Source organism: Patagioenas fasciata, chromosome 2 (genome assembly GCF_037038585.1).
Source record: "Patagioenas fasciata isolate bPatFas1 chromosome 2, bPatFas1.hap1, whole genome shotgun sequence".
In the NCBI taxonomy this organism is placed as follows: Eukaryota; Metazoa; Chordata; class Aves; order Columbiformes; family Columbidae; genus Patagioenas; species Patagioenas fasciata.
The window spans coordinates 55,776,971-55,798,641 of record NC_092521.1 but is presented as its reverse complement, the minus strand read 5'-3'; the positions used below and the strand labels follow the sequence as shown (position 1 = coordinate 55,798,641).

General features: G+C 38.2%; 1 protein-coding gene across 13 annotated transcripts in view; it reads left to right on the top strand.

Annotated features, from left to right (window-relative positions):
- The window catches only part of PIEZO2 (piezo type mechanosensitive ion channel component 2), a 309,728-nt gene that overhangs the window by 261,956 nt on the left and 26,101 nt on the right, over positions 1 to 21,671 (top strand). For 12 of the 13 annotated variants that reach the window (XM_071804257.1, XM_071804259.1, XM_071804261.1 and 9 more), the window contains 5 exons: positions 2,440 to 2,543; positions 7,056 to 7,167; positions 8,866 to 8,931; positions 12,038 to 12,204; positions 17,034 to 17,209. In XM_071804257.1, the coding sequence (XP_071660358.1) occupies positions 2,440 to 2,543; positions 7,056 to 7,167; positions 8,866 to 8,931; positions 12,038 to 12,204; positions 17,034 to 17,209 (625 nt within the window). Of the gene's footprint in view, positions 1 to 2,439; positions 2,544 to 4,569; positions 4,669 to 7,055; positions 7,168 to 8,865; positions 8,932 to 12,037; positions 12,205 to 17,033; positions 17,210 to 21,671 lie in introns of all 13 variants that reach the window. The other variant, XM_071804264.1, reaches the window with a different exon arrangement.

The window sequence follows — 21,671 nt, the reverse complement described above, 5'->3', positions numbered from 1 at the left end:
TCACAGACCCTGATCCTGCAAGCAGTCGTTGCCTGCCATAGGGCTCATGTCCACACTCACCGAAACATGGCACTGACAGTAGGTGTTCACAGGTGTACAAACTGTAAATAAGCTGATATTTCCCATCTATTCTTTTTGAAACACTGTGCTGTAACTGCAGTATTCTGTTGCACATGCCTGTTCATGTCAGAAAATTGTTTTCTGGCTGTATACTGAAGTCACTCGAGCTTGAAATTTTTTGCCAATACTAATGTTTAATTTAGATTTTTTTTATTATTTTTATACCATTTTTTATAATTTTATTATACAGAAAGGTGCCTCATTTTGTATATTAAAGAAATGAAAAGGCCGTCATGAATTTGGGTCTGAGTAGAACAGATAGGAAACATCAATGTGGGTTTCCTCATTGACACTCATTTAGACCCTCCCTTGCACAGAGATATGGTTCTTTCTGTGCTCGTGGATTATTTTTGGAGGCCCACAAAGGTCAGCAGGAGTTAGGGCCACATGCTTTGAGGTCCTCAACTTCTCCTGGGGCACAGAGTTGTGTCCGATGTGGTGCAAAAGATGGTGTTCACAGCTGTCCTGGGGAGCTCTTTCCCTCTGGGCACATGCAGATGATGAGACTTTGCTGACTTCTGCATGGCTCCCCTTCTGCCTTCTCCATCTCATCTCACAAGGAGAGCCTGCAAATCCCTCTTCTCAGCAGGAGAAGGTCCCATTTTGCAGTAGGAGAGGGGTCCCTCAAGTCCAGTTTGGCCATGAATTCTCTTACTGGTAAAATTTGCTCTCTTTAGTAATCTCTGTAGGTGGCTAACACACTTCTTATTCCATTTTTGATGTGTGCAAGAATGCATTATTGCTATTCAATCATACCTCCTTCTTTAGTTGTAAAAGAAACATAACTGCTACTTTATAGTGTTCCTTAGAAACATTTCAACCTAAAAAATTTGGAGGGAGATCATTGTAGCCAGCTCAGGCATTACAGGTCTGACCAGGTGCTACTTTGAGCCCTTAAGGAACTGTACTGCAGTAGAGGTTTCCCCTGGATGTCAGACCTTATCCCACTCATCTTCTGTGTGGACAATTTCTGCTGCTGACTACAACGTACTTTTTTATGAAGAAGAAGAACTGCAGACTACGGGCTCTTAAAATACATTCAGCTCTTTAACGCATTTTAAACGGGCATTCCTAGGAGGCCCTGTACCAAATAATTAATTTCCTTGATACAAGAAATTTCCGAACATTCTTTTCACGTCAGTTCAGCATTTAGAACTCCTGAAGCGGACTCTCTGTCCCTCTGTAGGATGTTCATTGATGTTAAACGTCATAACTAGGCACATGAGACACAAAATTCCTACTGTGAGGGAGTTTTAGATGCTGAAGTTATGATCCAATAGACTTCTGGCAAATTTCACAGTGTTCTTACCCTGAAGTTTCTATGGTAGTTATGTGTGGTCATCTGTGCACAGAGGATCTGCGTAGAATTCAAGGTATGATTGAATTAAAGCAATTCTTACTTTTCCAGAAACCTATAATGAGGGTTAAATATAATTTTTAATATGAAATGTATTGCTCCATATATATCTAGATTGTGTGACATTTCATCTAAGTAACTGTTCCTTTAAATATTTCAGCTTAAATTTGGAAATTATTTACCAATTTTCACTGCTGAATGTAGTGCTGTGATTTTGATTTTTCTCTTGCTCATTACCTTATTTTAAATTTTTTTTCCCTTGTTCGTTCATATAGGCCTGTTACCACCTGAGAAATAAAAACATTGCTTCTGTTCAAGGATATAAGGCCTAGCTCATTCACTGTGCATATTTTACTGTATCAAGGTTTCAGAATCTTTCTGAATCCATGGGCAAAAAATTGAAACTCATTTGTGATCATAATAATAGAATCCAAGTGATTTGTTTTAAACAAACCAAGGTTTTCCATTATCTCATCAAAACTTAAATGTTTGAAGAAAGCATTAACTAATACCATCCCATTCCGTAGTTTAAAGGATGCCTCAGCATTTCAAAGAGAAGTTCTGTATTTTTTGTCCAGTGGTTATGTTCATGTAAATTATTTATCTATCTGCTGGGCGTTTTTTATTCCCTCAAATAACCATCAGTTGCCAATTAATTTATACTTAACTACCAGTTTTCCTAAAAAAATGTAACCTAACAACTTGATACACTTCAAGCTTTTTCTTTACATTTTCTTCTCATGGTGATGTTTTCCTACATTCTTGTACAGTTCTCATTCATGGCCAAAGTGTTGTGACTAACGTCAACTAAATTGCCTGAGACCTTTTCATCTCTTGCTTCTTCTCTGTTTTCATCTCTCCTGGTTAAGAATTTTTAAATGACTGGCTGGCTGCTCATAGTTCTTGGGGCAGTTGAGAATAGAATTTTTCAGAAAAGTAAGAAAATATTTTGTTTCACTTAGTGGTCAGAAGTGGAAATTATTATTTGTTTGAGACGGACAGTGAAGAGGAAGAGGAAGAAGAGAAAAAAGAAGAGGAAGAGCCTCGAAAAAAATCTGCGTTTCAGGTACTTTTTGGTAATTTGCTTTCTAGTTGACAGCTGGAAAAAAAATGTAGGCTTTTCATAACACCGGCACATATGTTAAAACAGCCAGTACATCTAAAGTAGACCTGAAAAGTATTGCAAATTAAATTTCTTGCTGATTCAAAATGCAGGTTTGCCTTGTTTTAAGCATTGCCAGATTCCCACAGGAACTATAGTGAAGTCACATCTTCATTCATTTATGCCTGAGGAACACAAAAATACAAAAACAAAGGTTAAGAATCTGAGCTTTATTTTTTCTGCTTTGCAACAAAGACAAGTGAGAGTGCTGCTGTACAGTGCTTCAGTGGTTTTCTGGTTTTTAGTAGAAGTTATCATTCCATGAAGAAAGGATTCCAAAAATAAGTGACTTTTCATGGAAAAGAATACATACATTAAAAAAAATTTCTTGATCCTAGTGGACCAGAAAAGTACATCCTTGGGTTATAAGGAGCTTAACATTTAAAATTACAAAAGGAGATCACATCATTTTATCTCCTTTATTTTTTTTAGGAAGTTAATTAATCGGTTTGTGTTTTAAGTAACAGACCGTATTGAAGTAAGAGGATATTTTTCAAAAGATAGCTGGAGTTTCCTAACTGGGTTCCTACAAATAGACTGGTTGATGTTTGACAGTACCAGGTGTTGAATCCACTGGCTTAAATGAAGAACTTGGGTGAAGAATTAGTGCAATCCTCATACATATAGGGTTGCTTTAATCTTTGTAAGATTAAAGTTTTACTCATTTAAGAATTTTCTGAAATACCACAGAACTTTTCCAGGTCTGTAACTTTAAAAGCTTAAGCAAATGGGTAGGTTTTTGCAGGTGAGTATTCCTATTCAGATGCGAGTTCACAACACCACAGAACTGGTGCATTACTGAAAGCCCAGCCCAAGGAAGAACAAGAAATTACCTCCATACTCTTCTATTCCTCATGCCAGTAGCTTTCAAGCAAAGCTTCCCAGACCACATAACTGAATTACAAGAATAAATATTTTATTTAATTCATTGATGCCATGCGCCTTTAGTTTATATACTTACATTACATTACAAACTGATTACATTTGTTAAACTGCCTGAATGGTAATGTCATGAAAGGATTTTTTCCTGACCTTAAAAAAGGCAAAGCAAATCTGGATGAAAAAGAATGTGATAAGTTAGTTTTATTTTCTACTATTTACACTATTTTTTGTATATTTTGCATTTAACACACCTCAGACCATAGAAATGGCTCATGAATTTCTAGGTTATTTTTATTTTTGGTTTTCATGCAGGTGTAGAGGAAAGTTTGCATTCTTGTTTCTGCTGATTTTTTGAAAATTTGGTGACAACATTTTGTTCAGATGTGCTGATGCCAAGCACTGGGATTTTAGAGAGTTCTAAACTTGGGGTCAGAAGCTAATAAGATTTCTTTCATTTACTCTGGGTTTGGGTTTTTTTTGTTTGTTTGGCCTTGTTTTTTAAAGCTCAGTCCTGAAAGTTTTAATCTGAGGCTGGAACATCTGGTCTTTATTTCAAAATTCTGGCCTGACGTTCTGTATAGGTGGCCAGTTCCACAATGAGCACAACATGAAGATATTGGATGTCTTTATGTAGGTGGGGAGTTGTATGGCACAGAAAAATGGTTTTGCTTGTGAAAAGCCTGTTCGTCATTTGGTCATCATACCTTTCACCTTCCATCGCCATGAACATGGTCTTAATAAAAATACTAGCAAAGTGAACTTGTTTGTTGTAGTATCTGCTAAAGAATTATTTTTAACTGTTGCTTTTTCTTTTAGTGTGAATTGTGTGCAGTAGCCACTTCAAGGGTTAACTTGTAGATTTTATTCATTAGAGAACACAAGCAGCTAAGAATCATCTCACTGAAATTTTATTCTGAACATCACGAATGGTCATTTTTCATGAATATAAATCTGTTCTAAATAATCTAGATAATATCATTCGGTAGATACTTTTTATTAACATTTTCTTGTTTTCTACTAATTGCTCTTGCTTTGTCCTTCTTTATAGAGAGCTATTGGGAAATTTGCTTCAGCCATTTTAGCCTTGCCAAAGTCTGTCATTAAACTACCCAAAACTATTCTTCAGTATTTAATCAAAGCAGCAAAGGTACTTGACATTTTGCTCAGTGTGTGACCCATCCAATAGTTCCTGATATAATGTATGTCTCTCTCCTCGTCTGCATTTTTCCTCTTGTATGAATGATTCAAAAAAATAATGACAGGGGAAGCTTCATTCCTACTCAATGCACTATATGTCCTACTTTCGTAATGGTTAAGCCACAAGAAAAGTGGTATTTTAAGTGTAACCCTGGAGAGAAAATGCAGACCCAAATTGTCATTTTCTTCTGATGCTGCTAGACAAGATGGTCACATCAAGTTGCATGTATCTTCTGAACACCGTGGTAACTGATCTCAGAAAGCTGGTAAAAGATTTGTGAAACACACATTCTGCTCCAAACCCCTTTTTAGCTCTCTACTTCTCTGGCCTTCATCTTCATAAAAAAATTTGTGCGTCTTTCTTGTCCTCCTTGAATACATTTAGCATTTCCTGCCTTTGGGCACTGTTCATGATTTTGCACTCCATACACGTAACATGGTATTTGTAAGGAGTGAACATTACAGATTGAGCGTACTAGCTCTAAAGCCTAAAAGATACTGCATTTGAAGTTTGTCCAGTGGTAAAAATCTAAAGTAATGCATTTGTATGCACCCAGTCAGCTCTTAAAATATCCACTCCTTAGCATAAGTAGTTACATTAAATTTATTAATCAAATGGCCTTTCTTCATTTTAATCTTCTACTCTCTTCCAAGTCTGCCTTTTATGTCTAATTTCTTTATTCACACTGTGACTGTGGATAGCATACAGTTTCTCAGCTAATTGTTCAATAGTAGATATTGACAGTTTCAGGCTTTCAGTAAGTAATATGGTATTAGTTCACTTAATTATCACCATTCCTCCAGATCACCTTCATTAGAAAACACCTATTACCAAGCAAAGCAAAAACAGTGCCTCTGATTCCACATGTTTTCTCGTGTGGTGCTTGTTTTGAACAAGTCAAACGTGAAAATTAATGTATAGACCTCAAGACATTTGGAAGAGGACCTTCTTATCAACAATACCGAAATAATTCCCTCTCTGTTCTTTTATACATTCACAGAACAGAACAAAGTCTTTTAAGTATTTTTCCTTTTAAAATTCATTTGAAGTAAATTTGACAGTTTTTAAAAATTGGTTTCAATGTTCAAAAACAATTTTTAAAATATAAACCAAATAAAAATTTTACCATTTTCTCTTATAAGGGGCAGCTCCAGCTTCACTGAGACAACACGTGTGTTTCTGTCATTGTCTGCATGTTTGCCTTGTGAATTAAAAGAGCTGTTTTGTTACTGTGCTTGTTTTTCACCCTTATGGCTGCATCCGTGTGATTCCCTGCCCTGTCTCTGTTACCAGCCTGTGTTGCCTAAAAATAGAAAACAATATAGTGCCAACTGAAAATGATTACCACTTTTTAATGAAAACCGTAAAGGAACAAAAGAACATCTTTTGTCCTAAACAGCTATGGAGAATCTACAGTTCTTTAGTTTCTGTTTATCTCATGTAGGGAAAAAAGATATGTGTATTACTGCCTTTTTTTCTTTTTTTTGTAATCTTCCTCCACAGCTGGAGCTTTTTGTTTTCTTTTTAATTTTCCCATTGCTATAGCATTTATAAATATTTTGAGCCAATTCCATGCTTCATGTAGTCATGCAGGTCAACAGTCTGTTGATCTGGGTGAGTGCTGTGGGCAGGATTTGGCCCCATAAAATCTCCTTGAGATATAGGTAAGTATTACTGTCTTCATTTTACAATTGGAAAAACAGTAGCAGAAGGATTCGTAAGTGACTTATCTGAAGCAACAAAGGGAGCCATTGTCAAAATCAGGATGAAATTTGAGGTTTTCCTGACTGTCAAGTTTGGAACTGTGCATAGATAGCAAATTTGTAAATGTTCCACTGGGATCTGTAGAGGGGAAAAAAAACACCTGAAGTATGAAAAATGTACAAGCACAAAAACCTGTACTGAAGTATCATCACATCTTTTGATGTTTTTTTTAGTTGACTGCAGCGCTTTCTCTTAATGTTTCTATTATTCTGCATCTTGTCTGTATAACGATAAAGTAGAAATACAGAATTAAATTGAGAAATTCAGGTTAAGTAGCCCATATGCATAACGCGGTATTAATTCACAAAGTTTAGAGGATAAATTTTTGTGGCTTCTAATGAAACTTGGTTCACCCACAAGTGTTTTCACATTTGGTTTTATGCTTGCAAAAATAGCACAGGAAAACTCAGCAGACCTGCAGGGGAGGTGTTTGATTTGGGATTAAAAATATTTCTTTACCCCTGCAGATCTGAACGTGTTTACTCAAACTCTATAATCCCGCTTGTGGCTTATTCTATGGCTTGCTCTCAAAACATGAAGAACCTTGAAATAAATGGGTTTGTTCCTTCCAGTTTGTTTATCAGGCCTGGATTACTGACCCGAAAACAGCACTGCGACAGAGGCGCAAAGAGAAGAGAAGTTTTGGCAAAGAGGAGAAGCGAAGAAGAAAAGGATCTGGGGATGGTGGGTAGACTTCTGTATTTTAAAAAAAAATGGACTGTTAACTAGACTGCCTGTTCCTGGTAGTGAAAGGAAGCAGAGTTTTAGAGGGCAAATGCTCTCACTTCTGGCAAGAAACTGGAGAAAAACTTGGTGTCTTTCCCCATGACAAGGCCGGCCAGAGCTCTGTCCTTTCATTCCACACAATACACATTGGGGGAGATAAAGCAGAAGAGGAGATAGATATGTTTTCATTGAATTGCAAGACACGTGCTTTTGCTAAACAGGAAGACTCAACACATTGCAGAAAACATCAGCTATATGAAAAGTTTTGTAGAAGTAGAGTACTTGTAAGAGAAATACATAAGCCTGTAAAGACATAACTTTATAAAGCTAAAAACCTGGTAGTTAACAGCATTTCTCCAGGATATGAGGGTGTAAATGTCAGGTGTGTTTGGTCAGAATTGGGCAGAGCAAGGACATTACCTTTTCAGTCGCTTACCTCATAAAAAGGTTTATCTTACTCTGCAAGTTTTTCTAGGGTTGCTCAAAGTCTCTCATTTTGATGACAAATTTATATGTATTCCTAGGAAAAGTTTTGCATGTGGCAGACTTACATTTTGTGTTGAAGAACTATTTCATGAGGAAGTTCCTGAAGAGCTGTGGTTCAAGTGAAGCTGTAAGAAAAACTCAGTGAAATAGCCACATATTATTTCTTTTTGCCTCATTTCCTATATTGTTCCCTAAAGAAGACTGAGTTGATACACAGGGAAGAATATCAAGAAATGTTTTTCACTTTCTGTACTGTACTCAGTGAGGAACCCAAATACCAATGAACCTGTCAGTTCACAGTGAATTTAGCAGGTAGCAAAAGGAAAACATACAAATATTAATGGGGTTTTACTGGCACTGTAGAATCATACATGCCTCTGAAAAAAAACCAGCTTATAAGTGGTTCATATCTCTTCATCTTTTGCTTCTTTTTTAAGCAAGAAAAGAAAACAAAAATTCAGAAGCTTTTCTGGTCAGTATAAATGATGATAAGGGGGGCCCATTCAGGCTGAATCCACTGGACTTTTCTTCCATTTGGTGTCTTCACCAGTTGAAAAGAGAGAGTTTTAATTTGACTGCTGCCACTGAAGCTGTAGCTGCAGTTGTTGGATATTAGATAGATGAAGAGTCATTTGTCTGTCTTTCAGTTCTACTCTGTCACTCTTCTGCTACAGGCCTAAATAAAGGCACTTGGTGATTTCAAACCAATTCTACTGCTTCATTTCAACCTGAAGATCCCACTCGATTCATTTGGGTTTTGTGGGACAGAGGCAGGAGGAGATCAGAGCACCGATCAGGTTGCCCTTTGCAGAAGCCGAATAAATGAGCTGTAGTGTGAGCTGGTGGGAGGTGAGTCTGCCGAGGGTGGAAGTGACATGACTGAGAAATTCCCTGGATTTACACCCATGGATGATCTTGCTCTGCAGCCTTTTTAGTAAGAAAACACCACAGCAAATTGCAAGAGGGAGCAGCCATCCACAAACTCCTTCGCTGACAGGGTTGTCCCCTCACTCGAGTCTTTTAGAAATGGAAATGTGCTTCCTGTTACAGTGATGGGTGAGGAACCAGTCACTACTACTTAGTAACCATAGCATTTTGCATCTTGAATGACATTGACACCCCCACTTCTATAGGTGTAACATGCACTCTTTCGCTCATTGTTTTCTATAGGTGGTACTGATGCAGACTGTGAAGACAGTGAAGAGGAACCTGTCAAGAAGAAATCTGATGGACCAGGTATGAAGGCAGAAAGGTTCCTCTGCTCTTGTAGTGGAATTGTGACTGGTGACATAATCACAGGTTATCACAGAGACAGCATTGCAGTGATGCCAGGCTTGTGTAAAAGCTGCAAAATCCATTCTAACCTGTGCAGTGAGAACTTCCTAACTACTTGCAGGTTTCCAAATGCCAGGCTTAGAAGTCCTGAGCATAAGAACTTCTTCTCTTGGAGTACTAGCTGCTGCACTCACACTCTACACAGTTGAGTAAATACATGTGCAGGCTTAGACTTGATCACTTGCTGTATATTTTATTTACAGAGCAACTTACACCCAAGCTTAGCTTCCAAACCTGATTATGTACAGCCCTGTGTTAAAATCTGCATTGATTTTGAATAGCTGAAATGTTATTATTAGCACAAAGACCTTGCATTTTTCAGTGTGCTTTAACAAGGTTAAAATAAAGCTTTTGTCAGATACCCATTCAGCAAGGTGCAAATATCTCCTCTAAAAAAATGAAGTTTTCCCTGTCTTATTCATTTTCATTCATAATCAGATTTAGGATGCTCTGCACAACAGAATAAGTGCCAGCAGTTTGCAAGTTCTTTCCCATATAGAAAGTTTTCCTACAAAGTGTAATGGATCATGGCTCTAAGCTTGGCTCTTTTTTTCTAACTGGAGTAAAAGAAGAAAGCAGACTTTCAACTTAAGTGAGTCTTCATCATGGCTTACCTTGAGTAAGACTTTGACTTCAGAAGCTATTTTTCTTCTCTGATTAAAATTGCCTCCAACAGTCCCAGTTAGAATTGTATCAGTGAATGAGCCATAGAGTAGATGATGTTACAAGGGTGTGGGAGATGTCATTTCTTTCTCACAAGAGCAGTAGTCTCAAATAAACAAACTTCATTACTACAGGAATTCTTTGGTGTGGTTTTGGGGGCTTTTTAATCTGGTAATTACTGGTGATGCAGTTACCTTTGTTGGAACACTGAAGTGGACCACTCAAATACATCTCTAAGGAAATACTGTTGGTGCTACATAGGAGTTAGGGAACGAGGAGGAGGTTTATAATTAATTTATATTGGAAACAGTCAATTTAAGATGCTTTATATTTTTGTTGAAATACTTTGACCACTTCTAGGTAAAATTTGTTGAAGATGGTGACTGGAAAAATTAGACAGTAACTGTTATGAAGCATTAGTATCATTATTAACCTTGGATAAAATCCTGTTTCCCAGGCAGAGAGAAACCTCCTCTGCATTTGACCCTTTAAGTTAGAATAACAGTCTCTGCAGAAAATAAATATTTATTTCCCTTTTTGAAGATGTTTAGATGCAATCAATCCCAAAAGATTATTTTTAAAAAGTTTTAGAGAACAGCAAAGCTACCAGAACAGCTACAACATCATTAAAAATGTATGCTAAATCACCTCCCTCCTAGAGAGAAAAACGACCTTTCAGATTAGACTGGAAGTGCTTGGCAAAGCACTGTGGTGATGCTATGGCATGCAGTTGTGGGCAATGATAAAGGTAATTTTAACCTGGGAGCTGTGATTCTCCTGAAGTCAGTGGCAGAAATTATATACTAGAAAGGATATAAATGTTAAAAATAACATTTATATGTTGTATTTTTCTGTGTTTCTTTTAACCTATGCATAGTATTACATCTGGAGTTCAAAGGAAATGAATGCTCCTTGAAGTAGAAACAGCCTGATGTTTAATTTATGGTGCCACGATTTCCTTAATTTCAAGACCTACATATTGAAATATGAGTGAATAAAATTTGATAAATCATAAAGTATCTCCAATTCTAAATGACATTGAAAAAGTCTGGAAAAAAGGGCAAAATATTACTGAAATAATTAAATGACCAAGTGAAGGGGACTAAATGTTCTTACATTCAGAGATACTGGGCTAATTCCATGGCATTGCTCAGGTAAATGGTACATACTGCCATTTCAGCATGCATTTTACAGGAATATACCACTAATGAATTTTTTCCTTAGTTTCCCTCCACACATATGTGCATAAAACCCCACCTGCACACACAGAGACAAGTGCACATTGCTCCATAGGAAATCTTTTACTTTATTATAGTTTTACCTTTGCATTCTTTGTGAGGGGTGAATGTGCACTGCACTAAGTTTTGCGTGCCATCTTGTGGTACAGCTAAGAAGTGAGGATGTTAAATGCATCATGCTTTAGTGCATAGGCTGGCTCCTTAGTCTGTACTTCAAACATTTTGTTTGAAGTACAATATATAATATAGCAGATTATTGTCAGTTTTCTATTCTTTCTTAGGCCGATTACTCTAAAATTCTAATGATTCTAAAGGAGCTACTGAAATGAGACATTAACTTGAGACAGCTGCACTGAGCAAAAAAAAAGCTACTATTGTTGTTATAAACCCATAAGCCTTACTCATGGGATAGTGTACTGCTTTGACAAAATGGTGCAAGAGTAATGTTTGATATTGTTTACATGATTTGTGCTAGTTGGGCTAGTTGATCTGAGATCACTGATGACACAGTGCCATCTATTTAAGAAAAGAGAGACTTTGGAAGCAGTAAATGCAAAGAGGTGTGTTTGGGTGGTTGGAAAACTAAGAGAGATTCAAAGACTGTTTAGGAAGGTTAGACTTTCAAGTTCAGCTAAGCAAGGTTCGAGCACGAAAGGCAAACTCTGTGCAGAGTGAAGGACACAAAAGTAAACAGCCAGGGAAGAGGCTCGGTTTAACAGGCTGGCTGAGCAGCTGTAGGGATCATGGGAGCTGGGGATACTGAGTAACTCTCAGGAGATGCCCAAATCTTTGGGTTTCATTTTGCAGACCTGTGCATACACTGTCTCTCTAAAATCAGGGACTTTTTATATACCTAGCGATTTCAGGACCAGGGAGTTACAGGGTGGAAAAGGGATTCCAGATAAGCCCAGACATACAGGCTGGAAAATATCCCAGACAGCCAAAAGGCCTCCAGCCATCTTCAGAGATTCCTTGTTATGACAGGGTCTTGCAGCCTGGATTATTATGATTAGACAGTAAAGGAAGAATGAATCTAACTCCAAGCAAAAATATAATGAAAAATACTTGCATTCATTAACATTCTGTTGCTTTTCCTTTATCCTTAGATAACATCATCAAGAGAATATTTAATATCTTGAAGTTCACTTGGGTCCTTTTCCTGGCAACACTAGACAGTTTTACAGCTTGGCTTAATTCCATCTCAAGAGAACACATCGATATATCCACTGTGCTAAGAATTGAGCGCTGTATGCTGACCAGGGAGATTAAGAAGGTAACGCCTTTACTCTTTTTTGTCTGCTAATGTCATTTCCAATTCAGTGAAAAATGAAAGGTTGTCTTTTCAAATCACTGTGTTAAGGAGAAAAATTATAAAAATCTCATTATGTGCGCATTTTTAAAAATAGGACTGGATTCTTTTACTGCTTACTGTTTTATAAATATATAAATAATAAAATACTTAATTTATTATCTGGACACAAAACAAACTTCTGGAAAAATAATTATTTGAGAGGTTGATATAAGGATTTGGCTGAAACTGTCCTGTGATGAAGTGTGGTTTTGAGGGGACAGGGTGGATTCAAGTAGAGAGGAGAAGGCATGGCATTTTAAACAGCTCAGAAGCTACCTCAGTCTGCATATTTCAGTCTGTTTGTAGACCAGCTTGCATTGGAAATGACTGACAATATAGAGACATAATTTTTTTCACTCGCAGTGAAGCTATGTGGTGCTCTACAGACTAATTATATATTAATAAAGCCCATTATTATCAAAGATTAACATTGATAGTGTAACTAGAAATGTATTTGGTTCTTCTAAATGCCAGTAGGTGATACTTTGAAGTTGGATAAAGCTCTCATTTTAAGCACAGGTATTTTTACATATGTCACTAGCTACCCAACTATTTCTGGAAACTTGGCATAGAAGCCTCATTTTTAGTTCTTTCCAGTTTTTGTTAAAAAGCTACAGACTGTCTCGGAGATGAATAGGTGGAAAAGGTCAACAACACATTAGTACTCTTGACTTGAATGCAGCCCTATAGTGCCCGGCAGTCCTATACTGCCCATGACCCCGGGGGGTTCGAGAGGCAGATTTGCCTGTTCTGAGGGAATCTGTACCCAGTCTGGCCAGGGGGAACTGAGCATGGAAAGAGGGCTGCTTCACTGTTAGTGTTTGCTTACTGTTATTTTCCCCAAAGTGTCAAATAGTAAGCAGAGAATAATAGTAACAGCAAATAAATAAATTGTATACAATGATAACAAATAAATATTTTTTTTAAAAAATAGACCAAAAGAAATGTGACATGTTCAGAGTAAATTCAGAGTAAATCCTAAACCAGGTATTGCATCTGGATCATTGTGTTTAATGGTACCAAGGAATGTATATCCTTGGCTGCCTGTTTTTAATCTGTTTTTAATGTTGGCTTCCAGAAGATCCTACAACACAAAGTTCTTCAGTGTCATTCTGTATGGTGTGTTTAAAAGTACTTCCTCTTATTTATTTTAAACCTGCTTCCTGATTGATTTGGGGTCTCCTGTAGATCAGAGATGTCCTCCATTTTCCTCTACTATTCCTAATTGTACAGATCTACATCAAGTCTTCTCCTCAGTCGTTCTCTTCCAAGTTAAAAAGTCCCTTTCTTTTTAGCCTTGCTTCACACAGAATCTATCCAGTGCCTCTGGTCATCTATATTGTCCTTCTTCAAACTATTACAGTTTTAATGTGGTGTTATTAAGACTGGATGACCAGAACTACGTGCTATTTTCAAGGTGTGAGTCAAACACAGGTTTATACAGGAGTATGATTTGTTTTCTTTTGCTTTCCTAGTAAGATCTCACAGTCAAGCTCCTTTCATTTTTGGCGAATGCTGCCTATTTTCAGGGGACTATATTCTCCGAATCCACGTCCTTTAAGGCTAACATAAGCTGATATAAAGGCTGTTATTACAGGTATACAGTTTAGGTTATTTTTCCTGTTGCGTTTCTTGCCATTTTTTACCAATTCACTGAATTTCATCAAGCTCTTCAGTAGAACTAGAGTCAACTTTACATTTGAATATCTCAAATAATTATTTTTCATATGCAAACTTTATCACCATCACCATTTTCCTGTGTACAGATTACTTCTGAATATGCTGGACAGTAAAACTTCTTGGGGGAACCAGTCAATGACCTTCTTCCTTTGTAAAAAACAAACATTTGTTTGTGCCTTTGTCTCTGGTCTTTTATTGGAGGATAAGTACATGAGAAATAGTTGTTTGTGTCGTGACTACTTCGTTTCATATAAGGGTCACTCGGGATAACTCCTGAATCCATGTTTAAGGGTTGACGTTGCCTTCTCTTCCCCTGCCACTGTTTCATCTGTTAGTTCCTGCAGGTCTCTTGGGGGAGCACCTTCCACTTACAGCTCAGTTTATTGTTTTGTTCTCAGACTTATCTTTTATAAAATAATTACTCCAGTCATTCCCTGGGATTCAAATTGTTCCATTGGGAACCTCAGTGAGTTTTTCTGCAACAAAGACAGATGAAAAAACTTCAGTCTTTTCTTGTCCTGTTGCCATAGCTCCCTCACACCTCTTTATGCCTTGATCACCTGTTGATACCCTGGCTTTCTGGCAGCTGATTCTTACGATATTCTTGAAAATGTTTTTGTTACCAGATTATTTTTTTTTTTTTAATTTTAGAAAGTTATTCCTCAGCATCTTTTCTGGTCTAATTTACTAAAGTTTTACATCTAACTTTACAATGTTCATTCTTGTTTGTTTTTCCTTGTGACTTTCATTTCTCAAAGGATGCCTTCTTGCTTCTTCCTCCTGGTCTTTTCCATTCTGGTGATGTGTGTGTGCGTGTATGTGAGCATGCAGGCTCTTTTATGACACATACCTATTCTACATGAGTACAATTGAAAACTACCTTGAGTTATTGTACATTATTATTCTGATGGCACTTTTTGTAATCTTCTGTAATATGTAACAAGCATTAGTGCACTCCTGGTTTGATGGTCAAAAGTCAAGCCTTCATACTACACTTTTTCGATATTAATTGTTTCAAGTCTTCCCGCAGAGATTCTGGCAGAGTGAATCTACTTAATTCATTAGACTTTATGCTTTTTGTCCCATACCACCTCTTCTTCAAGCTATCTTCCATTACATTCTTCCTATAAAATTTGTACTGGGATAGTACAGCATTGTAGTGATACAAGCCTCAGAAGTCACTGCTACTTCAGCATCCTCACTGAAAAACACATTATTATTTCTCACCACCCCTGAGTTTTTAGGGTTTTAACATTTACACAGAAGCCAGGCTAAATGCCTTTTTATGGCCATTACTTATTTGGGACCTTACTTTGATTGTTCTTTGCTACTTTTCCTCTCAACCTTATTGAGTTTTTCCTGTCCTTTTTTCCCAATGGATTTATTTATTTGTTTCAGTTTCATGTTGACAGTAGCCTGATGATATTCTGATTACAGTAAAGCCCATACATCCTTGTATACACTGGAACATCCTGCTTCAATCCTGAATCTCCTGGTACTAGGAGCCCTTCAAAGAATTTCCCTTCAGTCAATAGATTTAAACTTCAGGGTTTTTTCTAGGATTTTTCCTTCCTGTTCTATGAATTATTGGTGCTCGTGAACATCAGAATCACCAATTCCTCCATAGCATTCCCGAGGCTCCATAGCAGCCCCATGCCTTTCATCGCTGCCCAAGAAAGGAGGGTCTCTCTGCAACCGTCACGGTGACATGTTTCTTTGTCCCATGTGGAGTTGAGGACAGTTAACCCAATGTGTGAAGTTTCTTTGGTCTCTCTTGCAGCTGCAGAAAAACCTGAAATTGAGTCCTCCATCAGATGTAGGACACTTTTGCCGTCACAGCTCTTGTTCTTTATCTCAGGCCTGCAGTTGAGCTAGAACATAGCATGTGCCATAATTTCAGAAACAGGCTGTCATAATGACACAAATATTTATTACTGCAGAAGCAACACAGCTTGTATACAGACAAACCTAATTAAAAACCTGAGTTTCAGATTTTGTTCTTAAGATCTTTTTTTGACAAAACTTCAGGTTTTGACAACTTAGGTTTGGGACAGTGTAGTGGACCAGGACTGAAATACTAGTAACTAATATTAGTAAAGGGAATATGGGCAGTATGTTAGAGTACTTCTATTATTTTAGCTGGAAAAAGTCCTTGCAAAAGGCTTCATTATAAGTCAGAAAAATGACTGTTCAAGAATAGCAATCATCTCTCTCAGTGTATCTTCTCAAGTCAATGCAACTGCTAGTGGAATGAGTTGGATGTGTTTCTGCCTAAGAACAGGCTATAAAATTCTCACTTTTATTCTTATGACACACCTTTAGATTTCTTATTGCAATATCATAGCCAGAAAGACTTGATTCTGTGCCCAGATCTGGACTGACAGTTAATAAAACCATCCTTTCATGGACTTGCTTGATCTTGAAGTCATGGGGAATGTATAAAGGTCTTCAGTGTATTTTTCATGGTTTTCCAACTGCATCCATAATTCATGAATAAATTCCCTTTTTTGGGACACTGATTAAAATCTAGATCAGTTTGTACATAACCTGTGTCTTTTTTTCCATTATAAAAACCCTGCTACTGACCACTAATAAGATGTGTGATTGTTCTTAGAGTCAGTGAAGCTATCTAAACGAGATACCTCAAACATTGCTGGAGTACAGGTTGAGTCATGGTCGCAGCCAGCACCTCAGTTTCACAATATTTCACAATACTAGTGCTGTTCCATCTTCTTCTCCTTTTTGCTTAATTTGCACTGGTGTTTTAAATCCTCATTTTCGTGCTGAATGATCTGCACTCCACCCAGCAGAGTTTTGTTGACCATACGTAGCCTGAAACTGCTTGCATTGCTTGAGTTTTACTTAGAAACCCAACATTTTGTGCCATGGTAATTTGTCAGAATCTGACTTGCACTCTGAAAATGAATTACTGGTGGGAGGTTATTATTTACTAGGAAGTTGTCCTCATCCTTAATCTGTTCCTTGCCAAATGACAGAAAAAAACAGTTCCTCAAAGAATGCACCTCCCCCTTGCCATGTACCTCTACCTCTACCTCTACTCTCTTCCACAGGGGAACGTTCCAACACGGGAAAGTATCCACATGTATTACCAAAACCACATGATGAAACTGTCTAAGGAGTCGGGACTGGACTCAATTGATAAAAATCCTGATCAAGCTTCTGGTTTGCAAGCATCTGAAAGAATGGATAGTTTAGATTCAGCAGCTTCTCGTGACAGTATCTCCAGGTATTGATTTAAATTTATTTTATGAAAGGTAGAGGTATCATGGAGTAGTCATAATTGTAGTTAACATCTAAGTACTTATGAACTTTCTAATCAATGCCAAGTCCTCTTTTTAATTTATCCATGCCATTTTAGTAGAGAAAACTGCTATATGTTACCAAACCTTTACAGTGGTGCACTCAGTTGTTGGCTTGACTCCTTTTCCACTGCATGACTACCCCACTGCTTTCTGTTTACCGTAGAATTAGGAGTCATTGACAGGGGTTCTGATCTTGTAAAACGTAATGGAAAAGAAGAACCTGCTGAGGATGCTTATGGGATACGGTGTCAGGAACTCAGGCGTGGAGTCTGGGAAATTATTGTTCATTGTGAATATTTTGTCTTCGTAAAATAAATTGTTGTCTCTTGCCCACAAATCAAAACTGAGGCTTTACATTGAGAAAGGTTCTGGATTTGAAAGAACAAAATCTCCCTCTTGTACACATAGGGCAAAGACCATCTGAAGAGCCTGATTTCCTCGCTGCTATGATTACAGTCCAGCAGAGCTACACAGTTCGTGGCTCAAATACCCATACTAGTTCAGGAAAACCACCTTCCGTGTTCTTTTCTGAAGACAGATGCTGTCAAATCACTTGCCAAAACTCCTGCATGCTCCTGCTGCTCCATGCACACAGAGGCACACACATATATTTCCTTCTCTTGCAGAAACAGCCTGTTCCCACCATCTCCCTGGTGTTCTTGACTTTTAAGAGACGGCAGAAATTGTTTGACATGAGGGGGAGAAGGGAGGGCTTTGGAAATCCAGCTGTTTCAGAATCTGTTGCATTCTGCTGTCTTCTGTTCTTCTCTGAAGTGCGGCAGTACCATATTGTGTTTGATACTCCCAACAAACTCAGTAGCTTCTGTGTACAGTAAATTATGCTTAGCTTTTACTAATGACATATGGATAGATGTTAGCAGACTGAAAATAATGAGGGCTTGTCTTCCTGTCTGATATTATTGAAAAGCAAGTGTAAGAAAGTGCCTGTGAGTACTGTGCTTCAACAAAATATTCACTAATTGCTCCCCAGGGGGAGCACTGGCCTTTGAGAGGCTCACTCCAGTAAAAACAACAAATCTGAGCAAATCTTTCTTAGTGGCTAGCTACCCAACCAAGCAACACCTTCGTGTTTTGTCTCAAAGTTTTACTGGAGTCAGATGACGTGAGAAAAATGTCAAGCCAAATTCTATTACCAGCTTACTTGGAGCCACTTGGATATGTGCAGGGCAGAATTTAACTCCACAACGTTCAGTCTCACTTAAAGAAAGAATAGTAATATCAGTCCTTCCTTCATTAAATAGTTTTTGATCACACCGTTTACTGTAGATACAAGAAGTTATCATTATTACATAACCATGTTAGAAAGAACTTTAACTAGAAGCAAAGAGAAGTCAATTCCAAAATGAATTATAAAAAAGACAAATTTTCTAATTTTCATGTGTAAATTTTGTCTCTTTGATGAGATGGTATCCACTGTTGAGCTCTGTTTATGTCTTTTTTTTCAGAATAACCATTCATTAGTCACCCTGCCTTGAGCATACTTACACATTTAAAATCTCTTTTCAAACTCAGAGAATTCAGTGATTCTGTGGAGCTGCTTTGCAACAGAAAAAGTTAAATCTTTCACGTGTTACTCTCATCTTCATTTTCTCAGATGTCAGAGGACCTATCAACAGAAGAACAGCAAAGCAGTATTATGACTGATTTCACTGATCTCAAATTCTCTTTCTGGTAATGAACAATCAAATATTCTCGCACTGAGAGTATTTACAAATTGTGCACATCTGCTATAATAATAATGACCTGTAATAAGAGGAAGTAAATATGAGTCTGTTGATTGAATGATAATGCCATCCTTTTATTGGGGCACCCTTGCGTGTCTCTTCCTGGGATTACAAAAGTGCTCATGAGCTTCAATTACCCAAATAAGAGAAGGAGGCATTTTACATGTCAAAGTAATGATTTCCAGTAAATGGAAAAGCAACTGATTAAATATAAAGCATCCCTGTGAACATGGAAAACTTTTGGGAAGAGGCGGAGGGTTTCAAACCAGCATTCTGGTTATCGTTCTTTGATTGCCCTACACAAAATTCTGTAGTGAACATTAGGTCCATGAGTAAGACAGTCATGTCTGGAAGTACAACAGGGCTGCAGAAGCACAGAAGCTATTCCACTATAACAATGCACATTCCTCACAACAGAGGACAGGAATTAATGTAGGTGTCTGCTCAGTGGTCTAAGCACTGGATTTCCAGAGAGAATAACAGAATGTTAGGGATTGGAAGCGACCTCAAAAGACCATCCAGTCCAATCCCCCTGCCGGAGCAGGAACACCTAGATGAGGTTACACAGGAATGTGTCCAGGCAGGTTTTGAATGTCTCCAGAGAAGGAGACTCCACAACCCCCCTAGGCAACCTGTTCCAGTGTTCTGTTACCCTCATCGCGAAGTTTCTTCTCATATTGAAGTGGAACCTCCTGTGTTCCAGTTTATACCCATTGTCCCTTGTTCTATCATTGGTTGTCACTGAGAAGAGCCTGGCTCCATCCTCGTGACACTCACCCTTTATATATTTATAAACATGAATGAGGTCACCCCTCAGTATTCTCTTTTCCAAGCTAAAGAGACCCAGCTCCCTCAGCCTTTCCTCATAAGGGAGATGCTCCACTCCCTTAATCATCTTTGTTGCCCTGTGCTGGACTCCCTCAATCAGTTCCCTGTCCTTTTTGAACTGAGGGGCCCAGAACTGGACACAATATTCCAGATGTGGTCTCACCAGGGCAGAGTAGAGGGGAAGGAGAACCTCTCTCGACCTGCTAACCACCCCCCTTCTGATACACCCCAGGATGCCATTGGCCTTCCTGGCCACAAGGGCACAGTGCTGGCTCATGGTCATCCTGCTGTCCACCAGGACCCCCAGGTCCCTTTCCCCTACACTGTTCTCCAACAGTTCATTCCCCAACTTATACTGGAACCTGAGGTTGTTCCTGCCCAGATGCAAGATTCTACACTTGCCCTTGTTATATTTAATTAATTTTTCCCCACCCAACTCTCCAGCCTGTCCAGGTCTCGCTGGATGGCAGCACAGCCTTGTGGCATGTCAGCCACTCCTCCCAGTTTGGTGTCATCAGCAAACTTGCTGACAGTGCACTCTAGTCCCTCATCCAAGTTGTTGATGAGTAAGTCTTATCCAGGGATGTTGTTCTTACCCTAGATAAAGCTCTCAAAGGAGTTTTGCTGAGTATCCTTCATGGGATTTTCCGTTTTAGTAGGGCTGTCATTTATTCTCAGTCATTTTTCTATGCAGTATCTAGAGGTGTAGTGAGGTATTTGGAATGTAATCGTTCTGTTTCTCTTCGTGTGTAAGTTACTCTCATTTATCCTAAAGGCAAAGTGCAAAGTTCATATGGGCCAGTAGGAGAAGAGACTGATTTTGATCCTTCACAAGCTCTTTGAGGAGCAGCACCAGGAAGGATTGGGAGCTGGCATGGCAAAGCGTTTGCTGCTGCTTCTTTCCATTTGACTGATGAGCTTCTTGTTCAATTAAGCAGGTTGTGGATTTCAGTAACATGGTTGGGAACTTACTAAAACCAGTTGACTGCCTTAGCGAGACTTGACCTAAGATTATGACATAGCAGCTCAACGCAGGTCCTAAGTCAGATTTCAGGATATCCAAGGTTTGTTATCCATTTCAGTTTGTATTCTTTTTTGTCCATCACAAGTAACATGCTCAGTTCCCAACTCTACCTGTGTGTAGGCTTTTATAGGAGCTGCACATGGGACCCCCTGACCCTCCTGTAAGACTGAACATAGAAGTATGGTCAAGGTGTTTATGGACACCCATTTTATCTGTACTTCTCTCACCAGATGGGAGAATAGGGCTTGAGGCAGGGACTACTGGAGAAGTAACATTTGCCTTGGGAGACAGGAGAAAGGATGAAAGGAGAGTCCAAGTTTGGGGCTGGATCTGGGTCTGATTTAGGAATGTGAATTGTAGTAAATGTTTGGGATCTTTACTTGCAGGTGTGAGGAGTGTAGTAGTTCAGAAAGGTAATGCCAGTCAGTAACTAGCCCACAGACAGAAAACAAAACAAAACAGAAAATTTGTAATAAATTAAACTAATAAACTCTCTGGGAAGGGTAAATTTGTTTAGTAAAAAGGAAGTCGTAAAGTAAGAAATTTCCCACTCACCGAGGATAAAAACATCTCTGCTATATATATCCCCATTTGAAATGGATACCCAGTCAACTTTATATAAAATGCCTGAACTTGGGGCTTTTAAAGAACATTAAATTCAAAATACCTAGTCCTTGGATGGTTTCAAGAAGCTAATGCTTTTCAAGGTCTCCAAGGACACAGATTTAAAAAGTCACTCAGGAAGATATGCTTAGATTAAATTTATGTAATAGTCAATGCCTGAGTCAA